The sequence below is a fragment of the Pelophylax lessonae genome (genome assembly GCF_965119305.1).
Source record: "Pelophylax lessonae genome assembly, chromosome: 9".
In the NCBI taxonomy this organism is placed as follows: domain Eukaryota; kingdom Metazoa; phylum Chordata; class Amphibia; order Anura; family Ranidae; genus Pelophylax; species Pelophylax lessonae.
The window spans coordinates 265140816-265167360 of NC_138776.1; the positions used below are offsets into that span (position 1 = coordinate 265140816).

General features: G+C 47.4%; 3 protein-coding genes across 3 annotated transcripts in view; 1 reads left to right on the plus strand and 2 right to left on the minus strand.

Annotated features, from left to right (window-relative positions):
* LOC309562750 (uncharacterized protein) overlaps positions 1-26545 on the minus strand; it is a 253710-nt gene that overhangs the window by 146178 nt on the left and 80987 nt on the right. The gene's annotated exons all lie outside the window — the stretch shown is intronic.
* Positions 1-26545, plus strand: part of LOC309564444 (uncharacterized protein) — a gene marked incomplete at both ends in the record, with an annotated part of 110381 nt that overhangs the window by 49757 nt on the left and 34079 nt on the right. Inside the window, 9 exons of the mRNA XM_082269074.1 lie at positions 1338-1389; positions 2790-2907; positions 4890-5357; positions 6349-7113; positions 7246-7678; positions 8286-8597; positions 8646-8822; positions 12509-12599; positions 12713-12736. Coding sequence (XP_082125200.1) covers positions 1338-1389; positions 2790-2907; positions 4890-5357; positions 6349-7113; positions 7246-7678; positions 8286-8597; positions 8646-8822; positions 12509-12599; positions 12713-12736 — 2440 coding nt within the window. The remainder of the gene's footprint in view (positions 1-1337; positions 1390-2789; positions 2908-4889; positions 5358-6348; positions 7114-7245; positions 7679-8285; positions 8598-8645; positions 8823-12508; positions 12600-12712; positions 12737-26545) is intronic.
* Positions 20842-23437, minus strand: LOC309562990 (uncharacterized protein; the record flags this gene model as incomplete). Its single annotated transcript, XM_082267316.1, has 3 exons — positions 23370-23437; positions 23079-23214; positions 20842-21632 (listed from the first exon to the last, which is right to left on the minus strand). Exons 2-3 carry the CDS (start codon positions 23200-23202, stop codon positions 20842-20844), a joined length of 915 nt encoding a protein of 304 aa, XP_082123442.1. The 5' UTR covers positions 23203-23214; positions 23370-23437.

Below are 26545 nucleotides of genomic sequence, written 5' to 3' on the forward strand. Positions count from 1 at the left end.
TTATGCTACAAAAATCAAAAGTTAAGTTAAAGCGGAGTTCCGGGCACAGATGTAATTTTTTAATAAACATACCCCCGGGACAGTCAGGGCTAGCACATTCCACAATGGCTAGCCTCTGATCTGTCCCGGTTCGCACTTACCTTTTAGAAGAAATACTTACTTATAAAATTTCTTCCACAGCGTTTCCATCTCTCTTGTGGGCAGCTGAAGCCGGCGCGGTCCTCTTCTGTGTCTTCTTCCGCGTCTTCTTGTCCCAGAATGCTCCGCACCGGCCCCTCTCGTCACTTCCGGCGCAGCGCCGCATTCCTCCACAGCTTCTGGGCATGCCCAGAAGCTGTTTAGCAGGGGAATGCGGCGTCGCCCGGAAATGACGAGCGGGGCCGGTGACGTCGCAATGATTCCTGGGAGCTGTGACGTTCAGCTCCCAGGAATCATAGCGAGGCAGGAAGTGACGGGGTGAGCCGCGGCTCAGAGGGAGGAAGTACTCTGAGGTGAGTATCTTCGATCTTCAATTGCAAGGTAAGTAAACAAAAAAAAAAAAAATAACTATCCAATTCCTTTTCAGGAGGGGCACAAAAAAAAAATATAGTTTTTGTGCCCGGAACTCCGCTTTAATGGAACTGCTTGTGTGCTGGATGAATTGTACAAAAATGTAATGATACCGTTTGTCCTAGTGGTGGCCGCCTGTTGCGTGCCTGGTTTGGTGATAATCCCCTGCTGAGCCTTTTTATCAGACTTTTAAAGAAAAGGATATATAGCACAATCATTGTGCTGCCGGCAGAATCTTGTCTTCTGTGGGTTCCCGGGTCCGTTTCTGGGTCTGGAATGGAGGAAAATACTTGAACGGATATTAGGTATTGCTTTAGACAAACGTGTACCATAACTAGTTAACACATCAGATTGTAACTGCAATTGCTGTGGGAAGTAACAGCTGAGTCTTGGGGCTGAACCAAACAAAATTTCATAAGGAGACCGGGCATGTTTCCCCTGGGGGATGTGTCTGAAACTGAACAGGGCAACGGGCAAACTGTCTGGTCAACTCATCCCTGTTTCCTGGGACATTTTTAACATCCCGTTCTTTAGTAAGTGGACTTAAAGTCGTAAGGCAGAGACGGTCAGGACTTTTATTTTCTATTGCGGTTTTTGGGTGCACTCGGTTGGAGCCTTCTGGAAAAACTCTTTTGTGAGCTCAGGTAAAACTAGCAAAATCAGTGATTGTATAATGGGTTTTTCATAGTACGTCAAATTAACAAAACATCTAGGACAATGGGGAGGCACACTGCCACGGTCACTAGCCCGTCAATATCTTAATAGGCAGTTAATACTATTATGGGAAGATCTGCTTGGATTCGATTCGTGGGCACCATCAGCAAATACTCCCGTAAATCGGTAAATTGGGAACCTCATTGAAGTCAGCAGGAGGTGACTCCTGAAAATCAATTCTGCCCATTTTCAAGGCTAATAGAAACATACAGTGATGGCTGAAAAAAGTGTGAGATCCCCCAAAAGTAGGCTGGTAAGGAAGGTTGGCAGCAAGTGTTCAGTTTCCGTCCCCATACCATTCTGAACCATACCACCCAAAATGTCCTAAATATGGGGACCTCCTCCCTGGCAAAGCACATTGTCCCCATGTTGATGAGGACAAGGATCTCTGCCACACAACCCTGGCCCGGTGATTGTGAGGGTCTGTGGGTGGGATTTGGTCCAAGGTCAAAAGGTCCTTCTCTTCCACACATCCCTGGCCCACTGAAAATTGGGGGGGTTTGAGGGAGGAACCCATTGGAATCTGGAATCTCCTTTAAAATAAGGAGGGCTCAGTTGCATTTCCTGGCCTGGTATTTGGATGCAAAGAAAGAAGGGGATCCCGAGGTGATTAACATAGGCCTGACCAGAGAGGTGGAGGATTCTGGGAAGTCACGTGACCTCACTGTTATCTCTAATAATAAAACGCAGACCTGACCAGAGAGGTAAGAAGGATTCTGGGAGGTCACAAGACATCACTCTACCCTTTTTTAAAAAACACAGACCTGACCGGAGAGGAGAGGAGGATTCTGGGAGGTTGCATTAAATTGGGATGTCACTCTTATTTTTTGATGCAGGAGTGGGAGTATTTGGAAGGACACAAGGATCTCTACAAGGACGTCATGATGGAGAATCAGCCGCCCCTCACATCACCGGGTAAGAGGAGACTTTATTATAAAGGAGAGAGCAGTACGGAGGCTCCACCTAGATCCCCCATCATCTGATAAACACATAGAAACAATGTATTCAGTCAGTGTGTGTGTTTCCTACAGATGGATCCAGTAATGGGAACCCACCAGAGAGATGTCTCCGTCCTCTGTATTCCCAGGATTCCACACAGGAAGGTCACACCATCCCCCACCATCATCAGGTAGATGAGGAACAATCACTGATAGTATCATTAGGATCTGTACATTATCTGCATTGTTACCATTGATGTCATTTTTATTATATAATCAGAGTGGAAGCCTGAGAGATTCTAAAGTTGAGGTTAAAGAAGAGATAAAAGAGGAGGATGATGAGGATGGGGTGATGGAGGAGTCAGAGTTTCCAAAAGGCCACAAAAATCTGTACCAGGACACCATGGTGGAGTCCTCCAGCTACAGAAACCCACCAGAGAGATGTCCCCGTCCTCTGTATTCCCGGGATTCCACACAGGAAGGTCACACCATCCCTCCCCATCATCAGGTAGGGGATTGACAATCTCTGGTAGTTATGTTATATACACAAGTGTGTCTGTTACAATAAATGTTTTATTATATATTCAGAGTGGAAACCTCGGGGACTGTAATATTGTTGTAAAAGAGGAGTATAAAGAGGAGGATGAAGACTATGGTGTGATGGAGGAGCTTTCTAGAGGACACAAGGATATGATGGAATCCCCTAGTAGCAAGAACCCACCAGAGAGATGTCCCCGTCCTCTGTATTCCCGGGATTTCACACAGGAAGGTCACACCATCCCTCACCATCATCAGGTAGGTGGAGTTGAGGGTTGGGAACATAAAGTGATTGAACACTCTGACATGTGGAGACGATGTGTGGACTCTACAAGATGATATTTTCTATGTGATCTCACATCATAAATACTTCTATGTTACAGATGTTATTTTCTGCCATTCTGTTGGTTTAGGGTGAAGATCTGATGAAGATGAAAGTTGAGGATGAAGTAGAAGAGACGTATGTGAGGGATGATCAGCAATCTACGGAGGAGGCTGAAATGACGAGGACATTCATAGAGGAGGACACTCCTACAAAGATCAGCACAGGTGACCCATAATATATTCCTCTTATCTCTGCTCTGTTACTGCTCACTGATTGGTCCAGAGTAGGGCGGGAGCTGAGTGATATCAGCCTATAATAGGTTAATATTGGTCCCACTCTTCAAGAAGCCTTATACCAAAATAATAAACTCCTGGCTCATGTTCTGCTTCAAATGCTGATATTTGCTATGACATAACACCAGTGCCGGGGCAAGGTCATCTAGAGCCCAGAGCGAACATGCCAAATTGCTACCCCTCCCCCAAAGATATATGAGCATTATGTGTCAGCAAAAATCCCCTTCCCACCAAGAAAAAAAAATTGAGCGCTAATCTTTATGCTTATACCCTAAGCATACATTTACCCTCCTCTCCGTTCAAATCCACCCCCTGCTGAAATCCCCCACTCCCAGCACAAATCTTTTTCCCCCACCCCCTAGCTCCAAGACTCTCATTCTGCATATGCTCCCAGCACAAATCCTCTACCCCTCAAACTTTCCCTCTGAGCGCAAATCCTCTGCCCCCCCCCCCCCACTCCTAATTCCCCCTCCCAGTACAAACCCCCTCACCCCAACCTTCATCCAACCATAAATCCCCCCTCCCCCTAATCCCCCCCCCTTTCAGCACAAACTCCCCTCCCCCCAACCTCCACCCTAGCAAGATTCCCCCAAATACCCCCTCCCAGCGCAAACTCCCCTCCCCCAACCTAAATCATACATCATAGCATAAATCCCCCCCCCCCCCCGCCCACATTTCCTTCCCCCTCAACCTTCATCATAGCAGTAATCCCCCTTCCCAACAGAAACTCCCCTCTCCCCAACTTCTACCCTAGCCTAAATCCCCCCCCCCCCCATCCTCCCTCCCAGCACAAATCCTCTACCACTCAAGTTTTCCCTCCAAGCACCAATCCTCTGTCCCCCCCTACTCCAAATCCCCCGTCCCAGCACAAACTCCCTCCCCCCCCAACCTCCATCTTAGCATAACACCCCCCCCCCCCCCCCCACATTTCCTCTCCTAGCACAAAGTTCCTTCTCCCAAACCTATATCCTAACATAAATACCCCCTCCAAGCACAAACTCCCCTCCCCCCTCCTCCATCATAGCATTAATCTCCCCCTCCCAGCAGAAACTCCCCTCTCCCCAATTGCCATCCTAGCACCCCCCCCCCCTCTCGAATCCCTCCCTTCCAGCACAAACCCCCCCCCAACCTCCCCAAATTTCCCTCCCCCCAACCTCCTTCATAGCGTAAATCCTTCCTCCCAGCACAAACTCCCCTTCCCCAACCTCCATCCTAGTCTGGAGACATGCTTGGCCAGTCCATCACCTTTACCCTCAGCTTCTTTAGCAAGGCAGTGCTCTTCTTGGTGGTGTGTTTGGGGTCGTTACCGGGGACATCTCTAAGGACATCTATTCACCTGAATCTACCTGCCCCAGGTGGGATCCTAGTTTAGGTGAACCAACCTGCCCCAGGTGAGATCCTAGTTTAGGTGAACCAACCTGTCCCAGATGAGATCCTAGTTTAGGTGAACCCACCTGTCCCAGGTGAGATCCTAGTTTAGGTGAACCAATCTGCTCACCTCTTGATATTTTAATATTTCCACTTTATCTCCAGGTTGTAAGATGGAAGATGAGGACATCATAGAAGAAAAGCCAATGAGCTCCTGCATGGATGGTGGACTTCATGGTGTAGATGGACAATGGAATCCCTCTGACCCCGAGCAACCTGGTACTCACACCGATGAAAAGCGGCATTCCTGCCCCGAGTGCGGGGAATACTTTCTACATAAATACCGCCTTGCTGTACACCAGAGGTCGCACACGGGCAAGAAGATCTACTCGTGTCCCGAGTGCGGGAAATGTTTTCTCAGTAAATCAGACCTGGTCCTGCATCAGAGGTCCCACACGGGTGAGAAGCCGTATTACTGCGCCAAGTGCAAGATCTACTTTTCGCAGAAGTCCAGTCTTTTCGCACATCTGAGAAGGCATGTCGGTGAGGAGATGATGATATATTCCTGTCCCGAGTGCGGGGAATCTTTTCAATATAAAAAAGACCTCGCGGTACATCAGAGATCGCACCCAGGTAAGGGGCTCCATTCCTGCCCTGAGTGCGGGAAATGTTTCCCTCAGAAATTTAAACTCATGAGACATCAGAAGTGCACATTTCCCTCCCCCTCAACCTTCATCATAGCATTAATCCCCCTTCCCAACAGAAATTCCCCTCTCCCCAACTTCTACCCTAGCCTAAATCACCCCCCCCCCCCCCAATTCTCCCTCCCAGCACAAATTCTCTACCCCTCAAGTTTTCCCTCCAAGCACAAATCCTCTGTCCCCCAACCTCCATCTTAGCATAATTCCCCCCCCCCCCCCAATTTCCTCTCCTAGCACAAAGTCCCTTCTCCCAAACCTATATCCTAACATAAATCCCCCCTCCAAGCACAAACTCCCCTCCCCCTCCATCATAGCATTAATCCCCCCCCTCCCAGCAGAAACTCCCCAATTGCCATCCTAGCATCCCCCCTCCCTCTCGAATCCCTCCCTTCCAGCACAAACCCCCCCCCCCAACCTCCCCCCCCCAACCTCCTTCATAGCGTAAATCCTTCCTCCCAGCACAAACTCCCCTTCCCCAACCTCCATCCTAGTCTGGAGACATGCTTGGCCAGTCCATCACCTTTACCCTCAGCTTCTTTAGCAAGGCAGTGCTCTTCTTGGTGGTGTGTTTGGGGTCGTTACCGGGGACATCTCTAAGGACATATATTCACCTGAATCTACCTGTCCCAGGTGAGATCCTAGTTTAGGTGAACCCACCTGCCCCAGGTGAGATCCTAGTTTAGGTGAACCCACCTGCCCCAGGTGAGATCCTAGTTTAGGTGAACCCACCTGCCCCAGGTGAGATCCTAGTTTAGGGGAACCAACCTGCCCCAGATGAGATCCTAGTTTAGGTGAACCAACCTGTCCCAGATGAGATCCTAGTTTAGGTGAACCCACCTGTCCCAGGTGAGATCCAAGTTTAGGTGAACCAATCTGCTCACCTCTTGATATTTTAATATTTCCACTTTATCTCCATGGTGTAGATGGACAATGGAATCCCTCTGACCCCGAGCAACCTGGTACTCACACCGATGAAAAGCGACATTCCTGCCCCGAGTGCGGGGAATCCTTTCTACATAAATACCGCCTTGCTGTACACCAGAGGTCGCACACGGGCAAGAAGATCTACTCGTGTCCCGAGTGCGGGAAATGTTTTCTCAGTAAATCAGACCTGGTCCTGCATCAGAGGTCCCACACGGGTGAGAAGCCGTATTACTGCGCCAAGTGCAAGATCTACTTTTCGCAGAAGTCCAGTCTTTCCGCACATCTGAGAAGGCACGTCGGTGAGGAGATTATGATATATTCCTGTCCCGAGTGCGGGGAATCTTTTCAATATAAAAAAGACCTTGCGGTACATCAGACATCGCACCCGGGTAAGGGGCTCCATTCCTGCCCTGAGTGCGGGAAATGTTTCCCTCAGAAATTTAAACTCATGAGACATCAGAAGTGCCACGAGGAGAAGAAGTATTCCTGTTCTGAGTGCGGGAAATGTTTTCTGCAGAAGTCCCATCTTACCGAGCATAAGCTGCGCCACACAGGCCAGAGGCTGTATTCCTGCTCCGAGTGCGGGAAAAGTTTTGTGTGTAAATCGGACCTTACTAAACACGAGAGGTCTCACAAAGGCGCAAAGCCAAAGTCCTATACCTGTGCCGAGTGCGGGAAATGTTTTTCACATAAGACCAACCTCAATGTGCATCTGAAATACCACACGGGCGAAAAACCGCATTCCTGCTCCGAGTGCGGGAAATGTTTTGTATCTAAAGTTAATCTCGATGCGCATCTGAGGTCTCACACGGGGGAGAAACCGTATGGCTGCCCTGAGTGCGGGAAACGTTATTCATGGAAATCCACTCTTGTCATACATCAAAAAACACACGCAGGGGGTGACGGCCCATTTTCCTGCTCTGAGTGCGGGAAACGTTATCAGCTGAAAGCACAACTTGCCATACATCAGAGAACCCACACGGGGGTGAAACCATATTCCTGCTCTAAGTGCGGGAAACATTTTATGACCCGTTCCCATCTTGCTAGACATCAAGTAGCTCATGCCAAGGAGAAGCTGTTTTCCTGCTCTGAGTGTGGAAAAAGTTATCTAGATAAATGTAATCTCGTTGTTCATCAGAGGTCCCACACAGGGGAGAGGCCGTATGCTTGCTCTGAGTGCGGGAAACGTTACTTATGCAAGTCTCACCTCACTAAGCATCAGAGGTCCCACACGGGAGAAAAGCCGTACACTTGCTCCGAGTGCGGGAAATGTTTTCGAAAGAAGCCGCAACTCGTCAGACATGAAGGATTCCACACGGGGGAGAAGCCGTATTCCTGCTCTGAGTGCGGGAAATATTTTTTACGCAAGTCTGATCTAACCAAGCATCAGAGGTCTCACGAGGAGGAAAAGACGCATTCTTGCTCCGAGTGCGGGAAATGTTTTCAAAGGAAACTGGAACTTATCAGACATGAGAGGTCCCACAGGGGGGAAAAGCCAGATCCCCTTTATTCCTGCCGTGAGTGCGGTGAATCTTTTCTGCGGAAATATCGTCTTGCTGTGCATCAGAGATCGCACACGGGGGAGAAGGTTCATTCCTGTCCCGAGTGCGGGAAATGTTTTCTTTATATATCAGACCTGGAAACGCATCAAAGATTTCACAAGCGTGAGAAGCCATATTCCTGCTCTGAGTGAGAGAAATGCTTTTCATGGATGTATAGTCTTAGTGAACATCAGAGCTGTCATGTGGGGGAGAAGCTGTGTTCCTACCCTGGGTGCGGGAAATGTTTTTCACAAAGGACGCAACCGTTTGGGCATATGCACTGTCCTTAGAGCGGGAAATGTTTTCTTAGACCTGGAAACGCATCAAAGATCTCACAAGGGTGAGAAGCTGTCTTTCTGCTCTGAGTGAGAGAAATGCTTTCCATGGATGTATAGTCTTAGTGAACATCAGAGATGTCACGTGGGGGAGAAGCTGTGTTCCTACCCTGGGTGCGGGAAATGTTTTTCACAAAGGACGCAACCGTTGGGGCATATGCACTATACCGAGTGTGGGAAATGTTTTCTTTATAGATCAGACCTGGAAACACATCAAAGCTCTTACAAGGGTGAGAAGCCGTATTCCTGTTCTGAGTGGGAGAAATGCTTTCCATGGATGTATAGACTTTGTAAACATCAGAGATGTCACGTGGGGGAGAAGCTGTGTTCCTGCTCTGAGTGCGGGAAATGTTTTCCACAAAGGACGCAACCGTTGGGGCTTGTGTACTGTCTCTAGTGCGGGAAATGTTTTCTTTATAGATCAGACCTGGAAACACATCAACGATCTTACAAGGGTGAGAAGCCGTATTCCTGCTCTGAGTGGGAGAAATGCTTTTCATGGATGTATAGACTTTGTGAACATCAGAGATGTCACGTGGGGGAGAAGCCGAGTTCCTACCCTGAGTGCGGGAAATGTTTTTCACAAAGGACGCAACCGTTTGGGCATATGCACTATCCTTAGTGCGGGAAATGTTTTCTTAGACCTGGAAACACATCAAAGATTTTACAAGGGTGAGAGGCCTTATTCCTGTTCTGAGTGGGAGAAATGCTTTCCATGGATGTTTTGACTTTGTAAACATCAGAGATGTCACGTGGGGGAGAAGCTGTGTTCCTACCCTGAGTGCGGGAAATGTTTTCCACAAAGGACGCAACCGTTGGGGCTTGTGTACTGTCTCTAGTGCGGGAACTGCCTTTACATGCACATGAACTTTAATGGCATCCCAGTCTTAGTCCGTAGGGTTCAATATTGAGTTGGCCCACCCTTTGCAGCTATAACAGCTTCAACTCTTCTGGGAGGGCTGTCCACAAGGTTTAGGAGTGTGTCTATGGGAATGTTTGACCATTCTTCCAGAAGCGCATTTGTGAGGTCAGGCATTGATGTTGGACGAGAAGGCCTGGCTCGCAGTCTTCGCTCTAATTCATCCCAAAGGGGTTCTATTGGGTTGAGTTCAGGACTTTGTACAGGCCAGTCAAGTTCCTCCACCCCAAACTCACTCATCCATGTCTTTATTGGCCTTGCTTTGTGCACTGGTGCGCAGTCATGTTGGAACAGGAGGGGGGCCATCCCCAAACTGTTCCTACAAAGTTGGGAGCATGAGATTGTCCAAAATGTCTTGTTATGCTGACACCTTAAGACTTCCCTTCACTGGAACTAAGGGGCCAAGCCCAACCCTTGAAAAACAACCCCACACAATAATCCCCCCTCCGCCAAATGATTTGGACCAGTACACAAAGCAAGGTCCATAAAGACATGGATGAGCCAGTTTGGGGTGGAGGAACTTGGCTGGCCTGCACAGTGGGGTGAGTGGGTTGAGGTTAGGACCAGTCAAGTTCCTCCACTCCAATCTCACTCATCCATGTCTTTATGGACCTTGCTTTGTGCACTGGTCCAAATCATTTGGTGGAGGGGGGATTATGGTGTGGGGTTGTTTTTCAGGGGTTGGGCTTGGCCCCTTAGTTCTAGTGAAGGGAACTCTTAAGGCGTCAGCATACCAAGACATTTTGGACCATTACTCTGAGCTTTGTGGGAACAGTTTGGGGGTGGCCCCTTCCTGGCCAACATGACTGGCGCGCCAGTGCTCTAAGCAAGCTCCATAAAGACATTGGGGCCTTAAGAGTTCCCTTCACTGGAACTAAGGGGCCAAGCCCAACCTCTGAAAATCAACCCCACACCAGTGCAAAAAGCAAGGTATATAAAGAAATGGATGAGCGGGTGAGAAGTTAGATATTGCTTGTGGTTGAAGAGTTGAAGAGCAAGGGAGATCAGATTACATAGCATGACTAACTAGTTCAGTGCAGTAGTTGTGCCACCTGCTGGCTGAAAGTGGTAAATTTCAAATGTAGGTTTAATGACAAAAATGCAAATATATGAGATTTTTTTTTTACTTTAGGGATAAAAATATGTGTGTGCATGTGTGTATGTATATGTAATAAATATATATACATTGAAAATCCTCTATCATTATTGAGTTGATGAGAAAAGTGTGATTTGAATTTGTGTTAGTAAGACAAGATTCAAATTTGTGTGATGCAGGAACGCACAGTCCCACAAAGAACAGAAAATGTGCATCCCTTTTGCCGGTGCGCGGTGGTGCGCGGTGGTGCCGTTAGTTCTTCATGGCACCCCTACTCACCTTGCTAACGTGCATGCAAAATCATGTGCCAAAAGGCACATCTGTCATAGAGAAGAACACCATCTTCTATATTCCCATAAGCCCTATTCCAGCAGACCCCCACGACCACCGATCAGGGTTTTGGGGAAGAGGCCCTTGCCCTCTCCGACAGACTCCCAACAGCCAGTGGCCAGGGTTGTCGGGAAGAGGCCCTTGTCATCTGCCAGCAGACCCCCATGAACACCAACCAGGGATGTGGGGAAGAGGTCCTTACCTTCTGCCAACAGACTCCCACAACCAGTTGCCAGGGTTATGGGAAGGAGGCCCTTGCCACCCCCACAACCACGATTTTGGGGAAGAGGACCTTACCCTCTGCTAGTAAACCCCCCACTAACACCAACCAGGGTTGTGGGGAGGAGGCCCTTGCACTCTGCCAGAAGACCCCCACGATCACTGACCAGGGTTGTGGGGAGGAGGCCCTTGTCCTCTGCCAGCAGACCCCCACAACCACTGAGCAGTGTTGTGGGGAAGAGGCCCTTGCCCTCTGCTGAAAGAATTCAACAGCCAGTGGCCAGGGTTATGGTGAAGAGGCCCTTGCCACCCCCATGACCACTAACCAGGATTGTGAGGAAGAGGCCCTTGCCCTCTGCTAGCAGACCCTCCCTCCCCACGACCACCACGCAGGTTTTTTGGGGAAGAGGCTCTTGCCCTCTGCTAGCAGACCCCCCATGACCACCGCGCAGGTTTTTGGGGAAGAGGCCCTTGCCCTCTGCTAGCAGAATCACCACGACCACTGACCAGGGTTGGGGGGGAAAAGGCCCTTCCCTTCTACAAGCAAACCGCACAACCACTAACCAGGGTTGCGGGGAATAGACCCTTTCCCTCTGCCAGCAGACCCCCACTGCCACCAACCAGGGTTGTGTTGAAGAGACCCTTTACCTCTGCCAGAAGACCCCCACGAACACTGATCATGGTTATGGGGAAGAGGCCCTTGCCCTCTGCCAACAGACCCCCATGACCACCGACTGGGGTTGTGAGGAAGAAGCCCTTGTCCTCTGCCAGTAGACCCCCATGATCACGGCCCAGAGTTGTGGGGAAAAGGCTCTTCTCTGCCAGCAGACCCCCACCATCACCAGCCATGGTTTTGGGGAAGAGGCCCTTGATTATCTACATGGGGATAAGTTGCCCCCCCATGTTGAGGGCATGTGGCCTGGCATGGTTCAGGAGGTGGGTTCACATGTATGCTCGGATTAAGGGTCTAGTATAGATTTTCCCATGCTTTTTTTTGCGTGGGGTCTCACTTAAAATCTGTATCAGATTCAAAGGATCTGGTATGAATTACCTGGGGGGGCTTACGCTTTTTTTTTTTTGAGGGAACCCCTCTAAAATCCATACCACGCTCAAAGGTCCTGATATAAAAAAAAAAGGTGGAAACCCCACACTATTTATTTTTTTATCAAACTATCCTCACCCCTTTGCTTACATTGATGGGGGTTCCCATTCATGTAAGTAAATGGGGCCAGTGACATTACTGGTTGTTAAGGACTTGGCGGAATCTAAATGGTACTGAAGAAATAAAGATACTGTATACCTGGAGTTTCGCATAATGTTCTCCTGCTCATTCCAGTAGCGATTTGTGTAGATCAATAATGATCCTTTTAGGTGGCCCTAAGGTTAGGGTGCTAAAGTGAATAGTGGGGTGGTGTGAGACAGTAGGCTTCACAATAGGAGCCCAGAATGAAGAGAAGCCGGTTGAGTGGTGGAAATCAGAAGAAAAGAAAGAGAGAAGAAGAGGAAAGAAACAAGATTGGAAAAGAGAGGGGTCTACCACAAAGCACATCTTCAAGAAGTAGGGGAGTCAACAAGTGGGTGGTTGCCTCTTGTGTCAGAGTTGAATCAATCGTAGAGTGAAGCACAAAAAAGGTTGGTAGTCAAGCCAAGGTTGCCATTTATTTAGCAACTTTTCATGCTTGTCTTCCAAGAGCACTGTTGGCTTTTTTTTTGATAAAGGTGCCCTGAAGCCTTCGAAGGTAAGGGATGGTGCTTTCCATGCATGTCCTACTGTCGGTTTCATAGCCATGAAGATATGAGAGATCAGGAGGTGAGAGCGCCATTGGATGTCTTTTATTGGTCATGCGGAGGAGAACTTCCCATGGGTTGATCTGTGTTATGGAATGTATCATGGTATATTCCTTTTCCTCTTTTTCATTGCAGGTAAATAATGGATTCCAAGCAGAAGTAACGTGCTGTCATTGAGTTTTTGACAAAGGAGGGGTGCAGGCTGTCCGACATTGATGGTCTTCCACTGTGGGGTTGATCCTCACTGCTGGTTTACACTTCTTTAAACTTCTTCATCCATCTGTGCACATTATCTTGTTAATGGTGTAATCTCCATAAACATTCTGTAGATGTTGGATACCCTGAACCCCTCCATCGTATAGAACTCCATGAGGTGCATGTTGCTTCTGCTTGAAATTTCATCATTTATCTGCGATCAAAAAGTAGAAAGGGTTACTATAGAGCAGTGTTCTCCAAACTGTGGCCATTTGTTTGCCTTTATCTGGCACTTGGGGCACTACTCCTCTCACTGGACATCAACGATGAGGGATTATTTCTCTCACTGACACCAACAATGGGGTGCTATTCCTCCTACTGACACCAGTAATGGAGCACTATTCCTCCCACTGACACCAATGTTACTGACCAAACCCCAGCCCAGATGTCACGTTCATCAAGGATTTTATCTGGCTTTGTCAAAACCTCACCATCGTTCTTTAACCAGACCTCTAAGTCCCGAGCAGGAACACTCTCATTAGAGAGGATGATGGTTATTTTTTTAACAGTTGACCTTTGCGAAACACCAACTGGTGCCAGACCTTCCCATTCGGGTCTTGACCTGCACAAGTCAAGACCCTCTGGCCTGGTGAAGCTGATTGTGTACTCCCGACTCCCAGCTAGGTGTATTAGGGCATAAAGATCTTTTGCCCCAAAGCCCATCTCCAAAATCATATCTACCACCACACGCCATGCTGGAGGGATTGCACCACCTTCCCATTTAAGAATAACTACATTACACCTTGGACCCCCAGCAGAAGCCAGAGACCCAAGACCAGAACCAGGGGTGCTCAAAGTGGCAGTTTGTGGTGGAAAACTCTGCTTGGAAGCAGAGTTCCTCTTTGGCTGCAGCCCTGGCTTGATAATATTACCAAGAGCAGAGCGTACCACCTGAGCAAAAGAGGGCTAATCAGGGCCAAGGCCCCACACCGATGTAACTTTAGCCGGTATATTACTATTATTATTATCCTTATTAATAACTGCTTGTACTGAGCTAGCAGGATTGTCCATTACACACATATTGTTAGGATGCTCCATCACACTTCTACTGGGAGAATTGTTACAAGCATTAAGCATTATCACAGTTTCTGCTGTAGTACCACAGGTGTCCTGATGCTGTGCTGTAGAGTCCTGCACAGCAGCTGTGACTGGACAAACAGCCTTGGGCTCAGCAAAAGGGGGGTTAATGGGTTGTTCTGGCTCTTGCAGTTCCTCTGCTGAAATTTCATTGTTTAAATGCAGTTTTTCCTGAGAGTAAACATCAGCAGGCAAAGTATTGCTGGATATACAATGGAGGGGGGCAAAGTGGGACTTTAACGTTGCAAAATGATGGAGAAAAATCTGAATTCTCAAAAATTGTACATTTTATTACACATAGGAGGTGAGGACAAGACAGTACATCAATATAAAATGATAAAATCAAGAAAATGCACTCGAAAATATCAACTCTACATGTTTCGCCATCTTCATAATAGCTTCTTCAGGAGTTTTCATAGACATTTCTCGAGAGTGAACATTTCTTAAGATGACCTGAACCCTTTCTTATGCCGAAGGTGGAGGCAATAAAGGTGACGCCACCCAAGCGAGCACAGAGGGGGAGGGGAGCCGAGACATCCAACCTCTTAAAGTTGACCCATAGAGAGGGTGACAGCCAAGCTGATTATAATGAATGTGCAGTTGATTCACTAGGTACCCCAATGTAAAAAAGCAGGGAGGGAAAACAAAGTTTCCTTAGTATCCCCAAATGGGAGGTATCCCCAAAATTGGCAAAATTGGGCACATGGATTATCATGCAGTATTCAAAAGTTCACCGCCATTGTAATTGAGCAAATTTTCCAATAGTACGCTCCAAATGAAAGAGACGCAAATGGTCTCGAAGCTCATATGTCGTTCCCCGGTGGTCTAGACCACCGGGGAACGACATATGAGCTTCGAGACCATTTGCGTCTCTTTCATTTGGAGCGTACTATTGGAAAATTTGCTCAATTACAATGGCGGTGAACTTTTGAATACTGCATGATAATCCATGTGCCCAATTTTGGGGATACCTCCCATTTGGGGATACTAAGGAAACTTTGTTTTCCCTCCCTGCTTTTTTACATTGGGGTACCTAGTGAATCAACTGCACATTCATTATAATCAGCTTGGCTGTCACCCTCTCTATGGGTCAACTTTAAGAGGTTGGATGTCTCGGCTCCCCTCCCCCTCTGTGCTCGCTTGGGTGGCGTCACCTTTATTGCCTCCACCTTCGGCATAAGAAAGGGTTCAGGTCATCTTAAGAAATGTTCACTCTCGAGAAATGTCTATGAAAACTCCTGAAGAAGCTATTATGAAGATGGCGAAACATGTAGAGTTGATATTTTCGAGTGCATTTTCTTGATTTTATCATTTTATATTGATGTACTGTCTTGTCCTCACCTCCTATGTGTAATAAAATGTACAATTTTTGAGAATTCAGATTTTTCTCCATCATTTTGCACCGTTAAAGTCCCACTTTGCCCCCCTCCATTGTAGCTACTTTAAACAAAAGGGATGTGGTGCTTTCTACTTCATCTCTAGCAATATTTCTTTAAAATATTGCTGGATATAATATTATCAGCCTGGATGTCATTGGGCAAACCATCAGTATTAGTCAAGGTGCCAAATGGCAAAAAAATAGTTTTATCCATCACTTGGGGCTTGATAGGCTTTACCTTATCAGGCACATTATCAGGTAAGTTCTCCTCACCAAACACTAGCTGATCCCCCCATATTGGAGACTCCATTGCCTGGATCACTCTCAGCATGCCTCCTGAGCTCTGAGAAGGCAATCGGCTGATTACCTCACCCTGGGGGTGCAGCATGTCAGAACTGGGGGTCTCCTCCTCCACCACCTCCATCTTTGCCATCCTTGCAAATCTCCGGTCATTACAAAACTCCTCCTTGAAGGGCCCATCTCTGCCTTCTATCATGGCCACAATGGTTTCCTGGTGTTGAACCCGAACCTTAGCCAATTGGATTTCTGAATCCATAGATCCACGGTTGCGACTGTACAAACCTTCACGCTGCTTTCGCAGACGCTTAAACTCCGCTCTGAGTTTGTAGAGCTGGTCTCTCTCCCTATTCTGGACCTTGATCCCGGCCACCACTCGCTCCTGAATGGACTCTGCATCTTCAGCCTCACCAGGGGCAGAGAGATCCCCAGCCATGGCTTGTCCAGGAGCAGGCATGCCATCCATCCGCCCACGGGATGGCTGAGAGCTTCCAGCAGGAGAGGCCCCACTGGCCTGCATGGCCTCCCCAGGAAGAAGCCAGCAGAGCTGGGAGAAATGTTACCAGACTCCCCTCTCACACAGATCACCTGGAGCAGCTCCAGACACTCAGCAAGAGATCCTTCCAGCAGCCACACCCGAAGCTGAATGAGGGGACACTATTCCCCCCACTGACACCAATGGTGAGGGACTATTCCTCCTACTGACTCCGAATGAGTAAGGGGTACATAATACCTCTACTAATTTGCAAAAAAGTTAAGTGTAAATAAAAAAAAACAACAGGTTTTTAATTAAAAAGTCCTTTTAAAAAAAAAACAGTCCCATGATGTTGATCCACTTCAATTATGAAACCCAATGCCTGCTGAATGAGTAAACCAGATGACACAACTTGGCGAATGATAGTTCCCCAAGGTGACATTGGCAGTTTAAGGGAAGTGATGACATCATTGCCCAAATATGGCCAGTGTCATCACCCAATAAGGATCACTTAGCCATATTTAGGCAATTATGTCAGCTTCTATCTACACCCCATTGCTTACATAGTTAGGGATTCCCAGCCAGAAGGTGCAAGTGGTTGGCAAGAACCTGCTGCTTCCTTGGCATCCAATGACAGCAGGAAGATGTCACATTCGTCCACACCAAACACCTTAAACATTCGACATTGGGATGACTGCGAATGTTCGGTCTGTACATTTAAACCAAAAACTCAACTCATCCCTAGTCTGGAGTTTATCTTGAATATGAAGTCTCATTGAGATGGAAATAGAAGGTGTAGAAGAATTACTAAACTACTTATCTTTCCTGGAGAAAATGTTGTTTCAAACTCCTTACAGTGCTAATTGTCACCCTAAGGCTCGATCTTTTACCATCTGCCCTTTTTTTAACTTACCTGAAGGCCCACATGAAATTGCCGGCTTGAGTCTTTTCCTCTTCCCTTTACTTCCTGGAGAGGTCCTTCTTAGGGTGTCCATGTTCCTGACTGTAAGACGTGGACAGTTCCAATTGAATGGTTTCTGGCGGTATCTTCTCAGGACGTTGGTTGGTTGATGGTTTCTGGTGGGACCCTCTTAGGACAGCAGTTAGTTGATAGTTGCTGGGGGAATCCTTTTAGGATGGCAATTGGTTGATGGTTGCTGGTGGGATCCTTTTAGGATGGCAATTGGTTGATGGTTGCTGGTGGGATCCTTTCAGGACAGCGGTTGGTTGATGGTTGCTGGTGGGATCCTCTCAGAATGGCGGTTATTTGATGGTTGCTGGTGGGATCCTCTCAGAATGGCGGTTATTTGATGATTACTGGGGGGATCATCTTAGGATAGCAGTTCTTTGATAATTGCTAGCAGGAACCTTTCAGGATGGCAGTTAGTTGCTGTTGGGATCTTCTCAGCATGGCAGTTGGTTGATAGTTGCTGGCGGGATCCTCTCAGGACAGTGCTTGGTTGATGGCTCCTGGTGGGATCCTCTCAAGACGGCAGTGGGTTGATGGTGGGATCTTCTCAGGATGGCGGTTGGTTGATGGCGGGATCCTCTCAGGGTGGCGGTTGGTTGATAGATGCTGGCTAGATCCTCTCTGGGTGGCGGTTGGTTGATGGTTGCTGGCGGGATCCTCTCAGGACAGTGGTTTATTGATGGTTGCTAGAGGGATTCTCTCAGGACAGTGGTTGGTTGATGGTGGGATCCTCTCAGAGTGGCGGTTGGTTGATAGTTGCTGGCGGGATCTTCTCAGGACAGCGGTTGGTTGATGGTGGGATTATCTCTGGATGGTGGTTGGTTGATAGTTTCTGGCAGGATTCTTCCAGGATGGCCATTGGTTGATGGTTGCTAGTGGGATCTTCTCAGGTCAACAGTTGGTTAATGATTGCATGTGGAATCTTTCAGGATGGTGGTTGGATGATGGTTGCTGGCGGTATCCTCTTAGGACGACTGCTAGTTGATGGTTGCTGGTGGGATCTTCTCAGGATGGCGATTTGTTGATAGTTGCTGGTGTTATCCTCTCAGGATGGCATCTTTACAGGGAACAGGTGGTCTTGGGTTGCAATCACAGCTCTGGATCAATTGTTTCCCACACCAAAACCCAGAGGCTGTGAGGGACTTGGGTAAGTATATCTGCCCTTACTAGGTAAAGGGGGTATGGTATTCCCAGTGGTAACCTTTGGCTGTAAAAAGTTAGACCATAAGGAAGGCTGAATGCTGAAGAATTGATGCTTTTGAACTATGGCGTTGGAGAAGACTCTTGAAAGTCCCTTGGAGGGCAAGAAGATCAAACCAGTCAATCCTGAAGGAAATCAACGCTGAATATTCACTGGAAGGACACATCATAAGGCTGAAACTTGAATATTTTGGCCACCTAATGGAAAGAGAGGGCTCATTGGAAAAGACCCTGATGCTGGGAAACATGGAACGAAAAAGAAGAAGAGGATGACCGAAAACAAGATAGATAGATAGCATTAGGGAAACAATGAACATGAAGTTAATCAAGCTCCGGGAGGCAGCGGCGGTCGGAAAACAAGATGGATTGATAGCATCATGGAACCAATGAACATGAGCAAGCCCTGGGAGGCAGTGGAGGACAGAAAACAAAATGGATAGATAGCATCATAAAAACAATGTACATGAAGTTAAGCAAGCTCCGGGAGGCAATGGAGGACAGAAAACAAGATGGATAGATAGCATCATGGAAACAATGAACACGAGCAAGCTCTGGTAAGCAGTGGAGGACTGGAAACAAGATGGGTAGATAGCATCATGGAAATAATGAACATGAAGGTAAGCAAGCTCCGAGAGGCAGTGGAGGACAGAAAACAAGATGGATAGATAGCATCATGGAAACAATGAAAATGTGCAAGCTCCGGGAGGCAGTGGAGGACAAGAAACAAGATGGGTAGATAGCATAGTGGAAACAATAAAGACGAAGTTAAGCAAGCTCCGGGAGGCAGTGGAGGACAGAAAAGTCTCGTGCGCTGGACTGGCAGTGAGGGGAGGTTGGAGGCCAGTAGACTTTTCTTTTTTCTGCAGGCGTGTGCTGGACTGGCTGTAAGGGGAGGTTCATGAGGTCATAAAGAGTCGGACATGACAAAACGACTGAAAAACAACAAACTAACAATTTAATAATACAAGACTTTTATCAATCAATTTATAAAACACGATTATATGAATATAAACATTTCTTCTTTGCTTTATACTTAAACATAGGTGTCAATATATTATCCCTTTTACCAAATAAATAGAAATTGTTACATCTGAAAATGTCATATTTCCCACTTTTCGCCAGCAGGTGGCACTCTCCAAGCGAATGAATCCGCCTATGCAGGTTGAAAACTGTTGTACTTAAATTATCAGCCTTGTCATCTCCCCTTCAATTTTATCCAACTAGCTCCTCTCTCACCATGATGTCTTCCATTGAAGCTCTGCTTAAGGTCAGGGGAGATCAGACTACACTGCTAGAGGGACCCAACCAGCAGTGACACCCCCTTCTTCTCTCTCCTAGAGGGACCCAACCAGCAGTGACACCCTCTCCTTCTCTCTCCTAGAGGGACATAACTAGCAGTGACACCCCCTCCTTCTCTCTCCTAGAGAGACCCAACCAGCAGTGACACCCCCTCCTTCTCTCTCCTAGAGGGACCCAACCAGCAGTGACACCCCCTCCTTCTCTCTCCTAGAGGGACCCAACCAGCAGTGACACCCCCTCCTTCTCTCTCCTAGAGGGACCCAACCAGCAGTGACACCCCCTTCTTCTCTCTCCTACAGGGACCCAACCAGCAGTGACACCCCTCCTTTTCTCTCCTAGAGGGACCCAACCAGCAGTGACACCTCCTCCTTCTCTCTCCTAGAGGGACCCAACCAGCAGTGACACCTCCTCCTTCTCTCTCCTAGAGGGACCCAACCAGCAGTGACACCCCCTCCTTCTCTCTCCTAGAGGGACCCAGCCAGCAGTGACACCCTCTCCTTCTCTCTCCTAGAGGGACCCAACCAGCAGTGACACCCCCTCCTTCTCTCTCCTAGAGGGACCCAACCAGCAGTGACACCTCCTCCTTCTCTCTCCTAGAGGGACCCAACCAGCAGTGACACCCCCTCCTCTCTCCTAGAGGGACCCAGCCAGCAGTGACACCCTCTCATTCTCTCTCCTAGAGGGACCCAACCAGCACTGACACCTCCTCCTTCTCTCTCCTAGAGGGACCCAACCAGCAGTGACACCCCCTCCTCTCTCCTAGAGGGACCCAACCAGCAGTGACACCCTCTCCTTCTCTCTCCTAGAGGGACCCAACCAGCAGTGACACCTCCTCCTTCTCTCTCCTAGAGGGAGCAAACCAGCAGTGACACCCCCTCCTTCTCTCTCCTAGAGGGACTCAACCAGCAGTGACACCTCCTCCTTCTCTCTCCTAGAGGGACCCAACCAGCAGTGACACCCCCTCCTTCTCTCTCCTAGAGGGACCCAACCAGCAGTGACACCTCCTCCTTCTCTCTCCTAGAGGGAGCCAACCAGCAGTGACACCCCCTCCTTCTCTCTCCTAGAGGGACCCAACCAGCAGTGACACCGCCTCCTTCTCTCTCCTAGCAGAGTAAGCCAGAAAAAACCTTGAAGTTTTTAGCAAATTCTGATTTCCTTATATAGTGTTTCTTTTATTATAAAGATAAGAGAAATGCTCAGCCACGTGTTATCTGAGGTGGAATGGACATCAATGTGTGCTTCTTCCCCATGTGAGATCTCTGATGTACGGCAAAATATGAATTATATAGAAGACATTTCCCGCACACAGGACACTAATTCACCTTGAAGGGTGTGTGGAGTTTCTGATGTTTCGTAAGACAAGACTTCTGTGAGAAAAATTTCCCGCACTCAGGGCAGGAATACGGCTTCTCGCCCGAGTGAGATCTTTGATGTTTGACAACTTCTGTTCTCCGTGTATAACATTTCCCGCACTCTGGGCAGGAAAAGGGCCTCTCCCCCGTGTGTAATCTCTGATGTCTGGAAAGATGGGCCCTCTGTGAAAAACATTTTCTGCACTCGGGGCAGGAATACATCTTCTCACCCGTGTGCAATCTCTGATGTCTGACAAGGCTGGTCTTATCGGAAAAACATTTCCAGCACTCAGAACATGAATACGGCTTCTCTCCCGTGTGCATTCTCTCGTGTCTGGAAAGATGGGATTTCTGTGTAAAACTTTTCCCGCACTCAGGACAGGAAAAAGGCTTCTCACCCGTGTGAGATCTCAGATGTCTGTACAGTACTGACTTATGAAGAAAAGATTTCCCGCACTCATAGCAGGGATGAAGCTCCTCACGTGTGTAAGATCTCTGATATATTGTAAAACTTCCCCCATAGTGAGGACAGGGAAATGTCTCCTCTCCCTGAATTCCGGCACCTTCCTTTACAGTACGAGGTTGCTCAGAGTCAGAGGGATTCCATGGTCTATCCAAACAGTGAAGTCCACCATCCATAGTGGAGCTCATTGTCTTTTCTCCTCCACAATCTCCTGTGATGTCCTCATCTTCCATTTTACAACCTGGAGATAAAGTGAGACGATCCTTTGAGGGTTTCTCCATGGCGTGTCCTGGAAAAATATAAAAACATTGTCAATAGATCTGAGAGGGTTAGTTCACTTCCATCAAGATTCTATCTGGATCAGGTAGATATGAGTGAGCAGATGTTCTCTGTGGATGTCCCAACCAGCTTGGACTCTTCCCCTCTTCAGTCAAAGGGCCTTTGGTCCTCCTCCCATATCACTTCTACATTTACACAGCCTTGTCAGAAGAGCAGGAACCAATGGGGACTGGGAGGTCCATGCTCTTTACACAACCACAAGCCTAGGCACTGGATCATGTGACCTCTGATAAACAAGATGGTCAAGGTTGAAACTTGCAGACTGTCAAGGTCTTACCTTGCCCTCCTGTTGGCAGCCATCTTGGACATGTGCAGACTGTTGCCTACTATAGACTCTGATTGCGTCATCACTTGCTGCTGCCTGTCGCACAGTGATGATGCTGCACACCTGAAAATATCTATCACCTGATAGGTTGCAGTCCTTGCCCTTGTGTTTGTGCTCTAAGGTGCATCTCTGCTAGCAGTCTTCTGTTCTCCGTGTTCCTCCGTGTATGACATGGCTTGATAAAAGAAAAGGAATTGGCAGCACTCCAGGTTGAGTCAAAATCCAGATTTATTGACTGGACATCCAAATATGACAATCGTGACAAGGTAGACGCGTTTCACACACTGACTGTGTGCTTAATCATTACTAATGATTTTCTTTTATCAAGTTTTCACGGAGGCGAGCCGGGGCATGCACCTGTGTGAGTCATCAGGCAATTACACCACCTTGAGCAGTGAGTCCTTGTCTGTTCTATGACATGGCTTGGCTGACGACTCTCCTGGCTCTCGACCCCGCATCGGCAGAAGACCCGACAATGGCAGACTACCCGCTTCTGGACTCGACCCCAGCTTGGATGACTACCCGCATCTGGACTTGCCCCCGGCTTGTTCCAGCTCTCACTTCCTCACACTTGCTGTGCGTTTATTGTTGTTTGCTCCAATAAACTGCTTTATTTTACCTGCATCCCCATGTGGTCTGGTTTCCTGGCACCCTGACACAGACCCTTTACCTGAGAACAAGTGACCATAGGCCTAGGCTTCTGATGATAATGCAGCACTGGAGGGAGCTTTCTCTTGGAGAGATAAGTGTTTCAGTCTCCATGTTACTCCTTACTTATCATCCCAACAAGACTGGTAATAGAGTTTTATGGTGACATTTAGCTATAAATCTGCTGGAAGAAGAGGGACCAACCTAAGAAAGACTCAATCTGTGTTCTCATATCTGTGCTACTGTAACTAGGAGTGACACACAACCTAATACTGCCAGCGGAACCCCAGGACAGGTATCAGTACAGGGAGGTGACCATCATCAACTTATTATTGGCTGATATCCCTCAGCTCCCGCCCTACTCTGGACCAATCAGTGTGCAGTAACAGAGCAGAGATAAGAGAAGAATATATTATGGGTCACCTGTGCTGATCTCTGTAGGAGTGTCCTCCTCTATGAATGTCCTCATCATTCCAGCCTCCTCCGTATATTGCTGATCATCCCTCACATACGTCTCTTCTACTTCACCCTCAACTTTCATCTTCATCAGATCTTCACCCTAAACCAACAGAATGGCAGAAAATAACATCTGTAACATAGAAGTATTTATGATGTGAGATCACATAGAAAATATCATCTTGTAGAGTCCACACATCGTCTCCACATGTCAGAGCGTTCAATCACTTTATGTTCCCGACCCTCAACTCCACCCACCTGATGATGATGAGGGATGGTGTGACCTTCCTGTGTGGAATCCCGGGATAACAGAGGACAGGGATATGTCTCTGGTAGGTTTCTGTTACTAGGTGGATCTATCTCATCGTTGTGTCTTCAGAAAGCTTCTCCATCACTCCATACTCCTCATCCTTATATTCTTCTTTAAGAACAAAATTATATTCTCTGAGGTTTCCACTCTAGAGATATAATAAAACATTAACTGTAACAAAGATCTTTGTGTAAAAAACACAAATACTGATAACTGTTCATCACCTACCTGATGATGGTGAGGGATGGTGTGACCTTCCTGTGTGGAATCCCGGGAATACAGAGGACGGGGACATCTCTCTGGTGGGTTCCCATTACTGGATCCATCTGTAGGAAACACACACACTGACTGAATACATTGTTTCTATGTGTTTATCAGATGATGGGGGATCTAGGTGGAGCCTCCGTACTGCTCTCTCCTTTACAATAAAGTCTCCTCTTACCCGGTGATGTGAGGGGCGGCTGATTCTCCATCATGACGTCCTTGTAGAGATCCTTGTGTCCTTCTAAATACTCCCACTCCTCCTTAGTATATACAGTTCCATAATTCCCAGCACCATTCACTTCTACTGTCAGTAGCTCAATGATCTTCTTGGTGACTTTTAGAATCTTCTGAGAATTGTGTGTCTCAGGAGTCAGTGAGTGAGGTGGAGGCACGGTGATGGTCACATGGTCACCAAACTTCACAAGAGGGAAACTCTGTAATGAAACACCAACAGTAACATCATACAACATTTCCAGAATCCTCCTCACCTCTCCGGTCAGGTCTGTATTCTATTTATAGAGATAAGAGTGATGTCATGTGACCTCCCAGAATCCTCCTCACCTCTCCGGTCAGGTCTGTGTTTTATTAATAGAGATAAGAGTGATGTCATGTGACCTCCCAGAATCCTCCTCACCTCTCCGGTCAGGTCTGTATTTTATTAATAGAGATAAGAGTGATGTCATGTGACCTCCCAGAATCCTCCTCACCTCTCCGGTCAGCAGGTAGATGATCTCCAGGGTGAGGTTTAGTATCTTCTCAGTCATGCGACCCAGGTCCTCCTCCATCCTCAGTGATGTGGCCATGTGATCCTATGCGGGTTTCTCTGTAGACGGATAATGTAGAATTATCTGGACTGCACTGGTTTTACAATATTAGGATGAGGATATAATGGGGTTTATAAATGGGCTAACCCCAGTGGTAATTTACACATGTAGATTGGGTTACAGGTCCATATATATATATATACAGTGGGTACGGAAAGTATTCAGACCCCCTTAAATTTTTCACTCTTTGTTATATTGCAGCCATTTGCTAAAATCATTTAGGTTCATTCTTCTTCCTCATGAATGTACACATAGCACCCCATACTGACAGAAAAACACAGAATTGTTGACATTGTTGCAGATTTATTAAAAAAGAAAAACTGAAATATCACATGGTCCTAAGTATTCAGACCCTTTGCACAGTATTTAGTAGAAGCCCCCTTTTGATCTAATACAGCCAGGAGTCTTTTTGGGAAAGATGCAACAAGTCTTTCACATCTGGATTTGGGGATCCTCTGCCATTCCTCCTTGCAGATCCTCTCCAGTTCTGTCAGGTTGGATGGTAAACGTTGGTGGACAGCCATTTTTAGGTCTCTCCAGAGATGCTCAATTGGGTTTAAGTCAGGGCTCTGGCTGGGCCATTCAAGAACAGACACGGAGTTGTTGTGAAGCCACTCCTTCGTTATTTTAGCTGTGTGCTTAGGGTCATTGTCTTGTTGGAAGGTAAACCTTCGGCCCAGTCTGAGGTCCAGAGCACTCTGGAGAAGGTTTTTGTCCAGGATATCCCTGTACTTGGCCGCATTCATCTTTCCCTCGATTGCAACCAGTCGTCCTGTCCCTGCAGCTGAAAAACACCCCCACAGCATGATGCTGCCACCACCATGCTTCACTGTTGGGACTGTATTGGAAAGGTGATGAGCAGTGCCTGGTTTTCTCCACACATAACGCTTAGAATTAAGGCCAAAAAGTTCTATTTTGGTCTCATCAGACCAGAGAATCTTATTTCTCACCATCTTGGAGTCCTTCAGGTGTTTTTTAGCAAACTCCATGCAGGCTTTCATGTGTCTTATATTGAGGAGAGGCTTCCGTCGGGCCACTCTGCCATAAAGCCCCGACTGGTGGAGGGCTGCAGTGATGGTTGACTTTCTACAACTTTCTCCCATCTCCTGACTGCATCTCTGGAGCTCAGCCACAGTGATCTTTGGGTTCTTCTTTACCTCTCTCACCAAGGCTCTTCTCCCCCGATAGCTCAGTTTGGCCGGACGGCCAGCTCTAGGAAGGGTTCTGGTCATCCCAAACGTCTTCCATTTGAGGATTATGGAGGCCACTGTGCTCTTATGAACCTTAAGTGCAGCAGAAATCTTTTTGTAACCTTGGCCAGATCTGTGCCTTGCCACAATTCTGTCTCTGAGCTCTTCAGGCAGTTCCTTTGACCTCATGATTCTCATTTGCTCTGACATGCATTGTGATCTGGAAGGTCTTATATGGACAGGTGTGTGGCTTTCCTAATCAAGTCCAATCAGTATAATCAAACACAGCTGGACTCAAATGAAGGTGTAGAACCATCTCAAGGATGATCAGAAGGAATGGAAAGCACCTGAGTTAAATATATGAGTGTCACAGCAAAGGGTCTGAATACTTAGGACCATGTGATATTTCAGTTTTTCTTTTTTAATAAATCTGCAACAATGTCAACAATTCTGTGTTTTTCTGTCAGTATGGGGTGCTATGTGTACATTCATGAGGAAGAAGAATGAACTTAAATGATTTTAGCAAATGGCTGCAATATAACAAAGAGTGAAAAATTTAAGGGGGTCTGAATACTTTCCGTACCCACTGTATATATATACACTGTATATAAGAAAAAAATCAGCAACAGTGAGTACACAGAAATTTACAAAAATGTGAGGGAAGCTACAGTTCATTGAGGGAACCATGAATGCCAACATGTACTGTGACATACTGAAGCAGAGCATGATCCCCTCCCTTCAGAGACTGGGCTGCAGGGCAGTATTCCAACATGATAGCAACCCCAAACACACCTCCAAGACAACCACTGCCTTGCTAAAGAGGCTGAGGGTAAAAGTGATGGACTG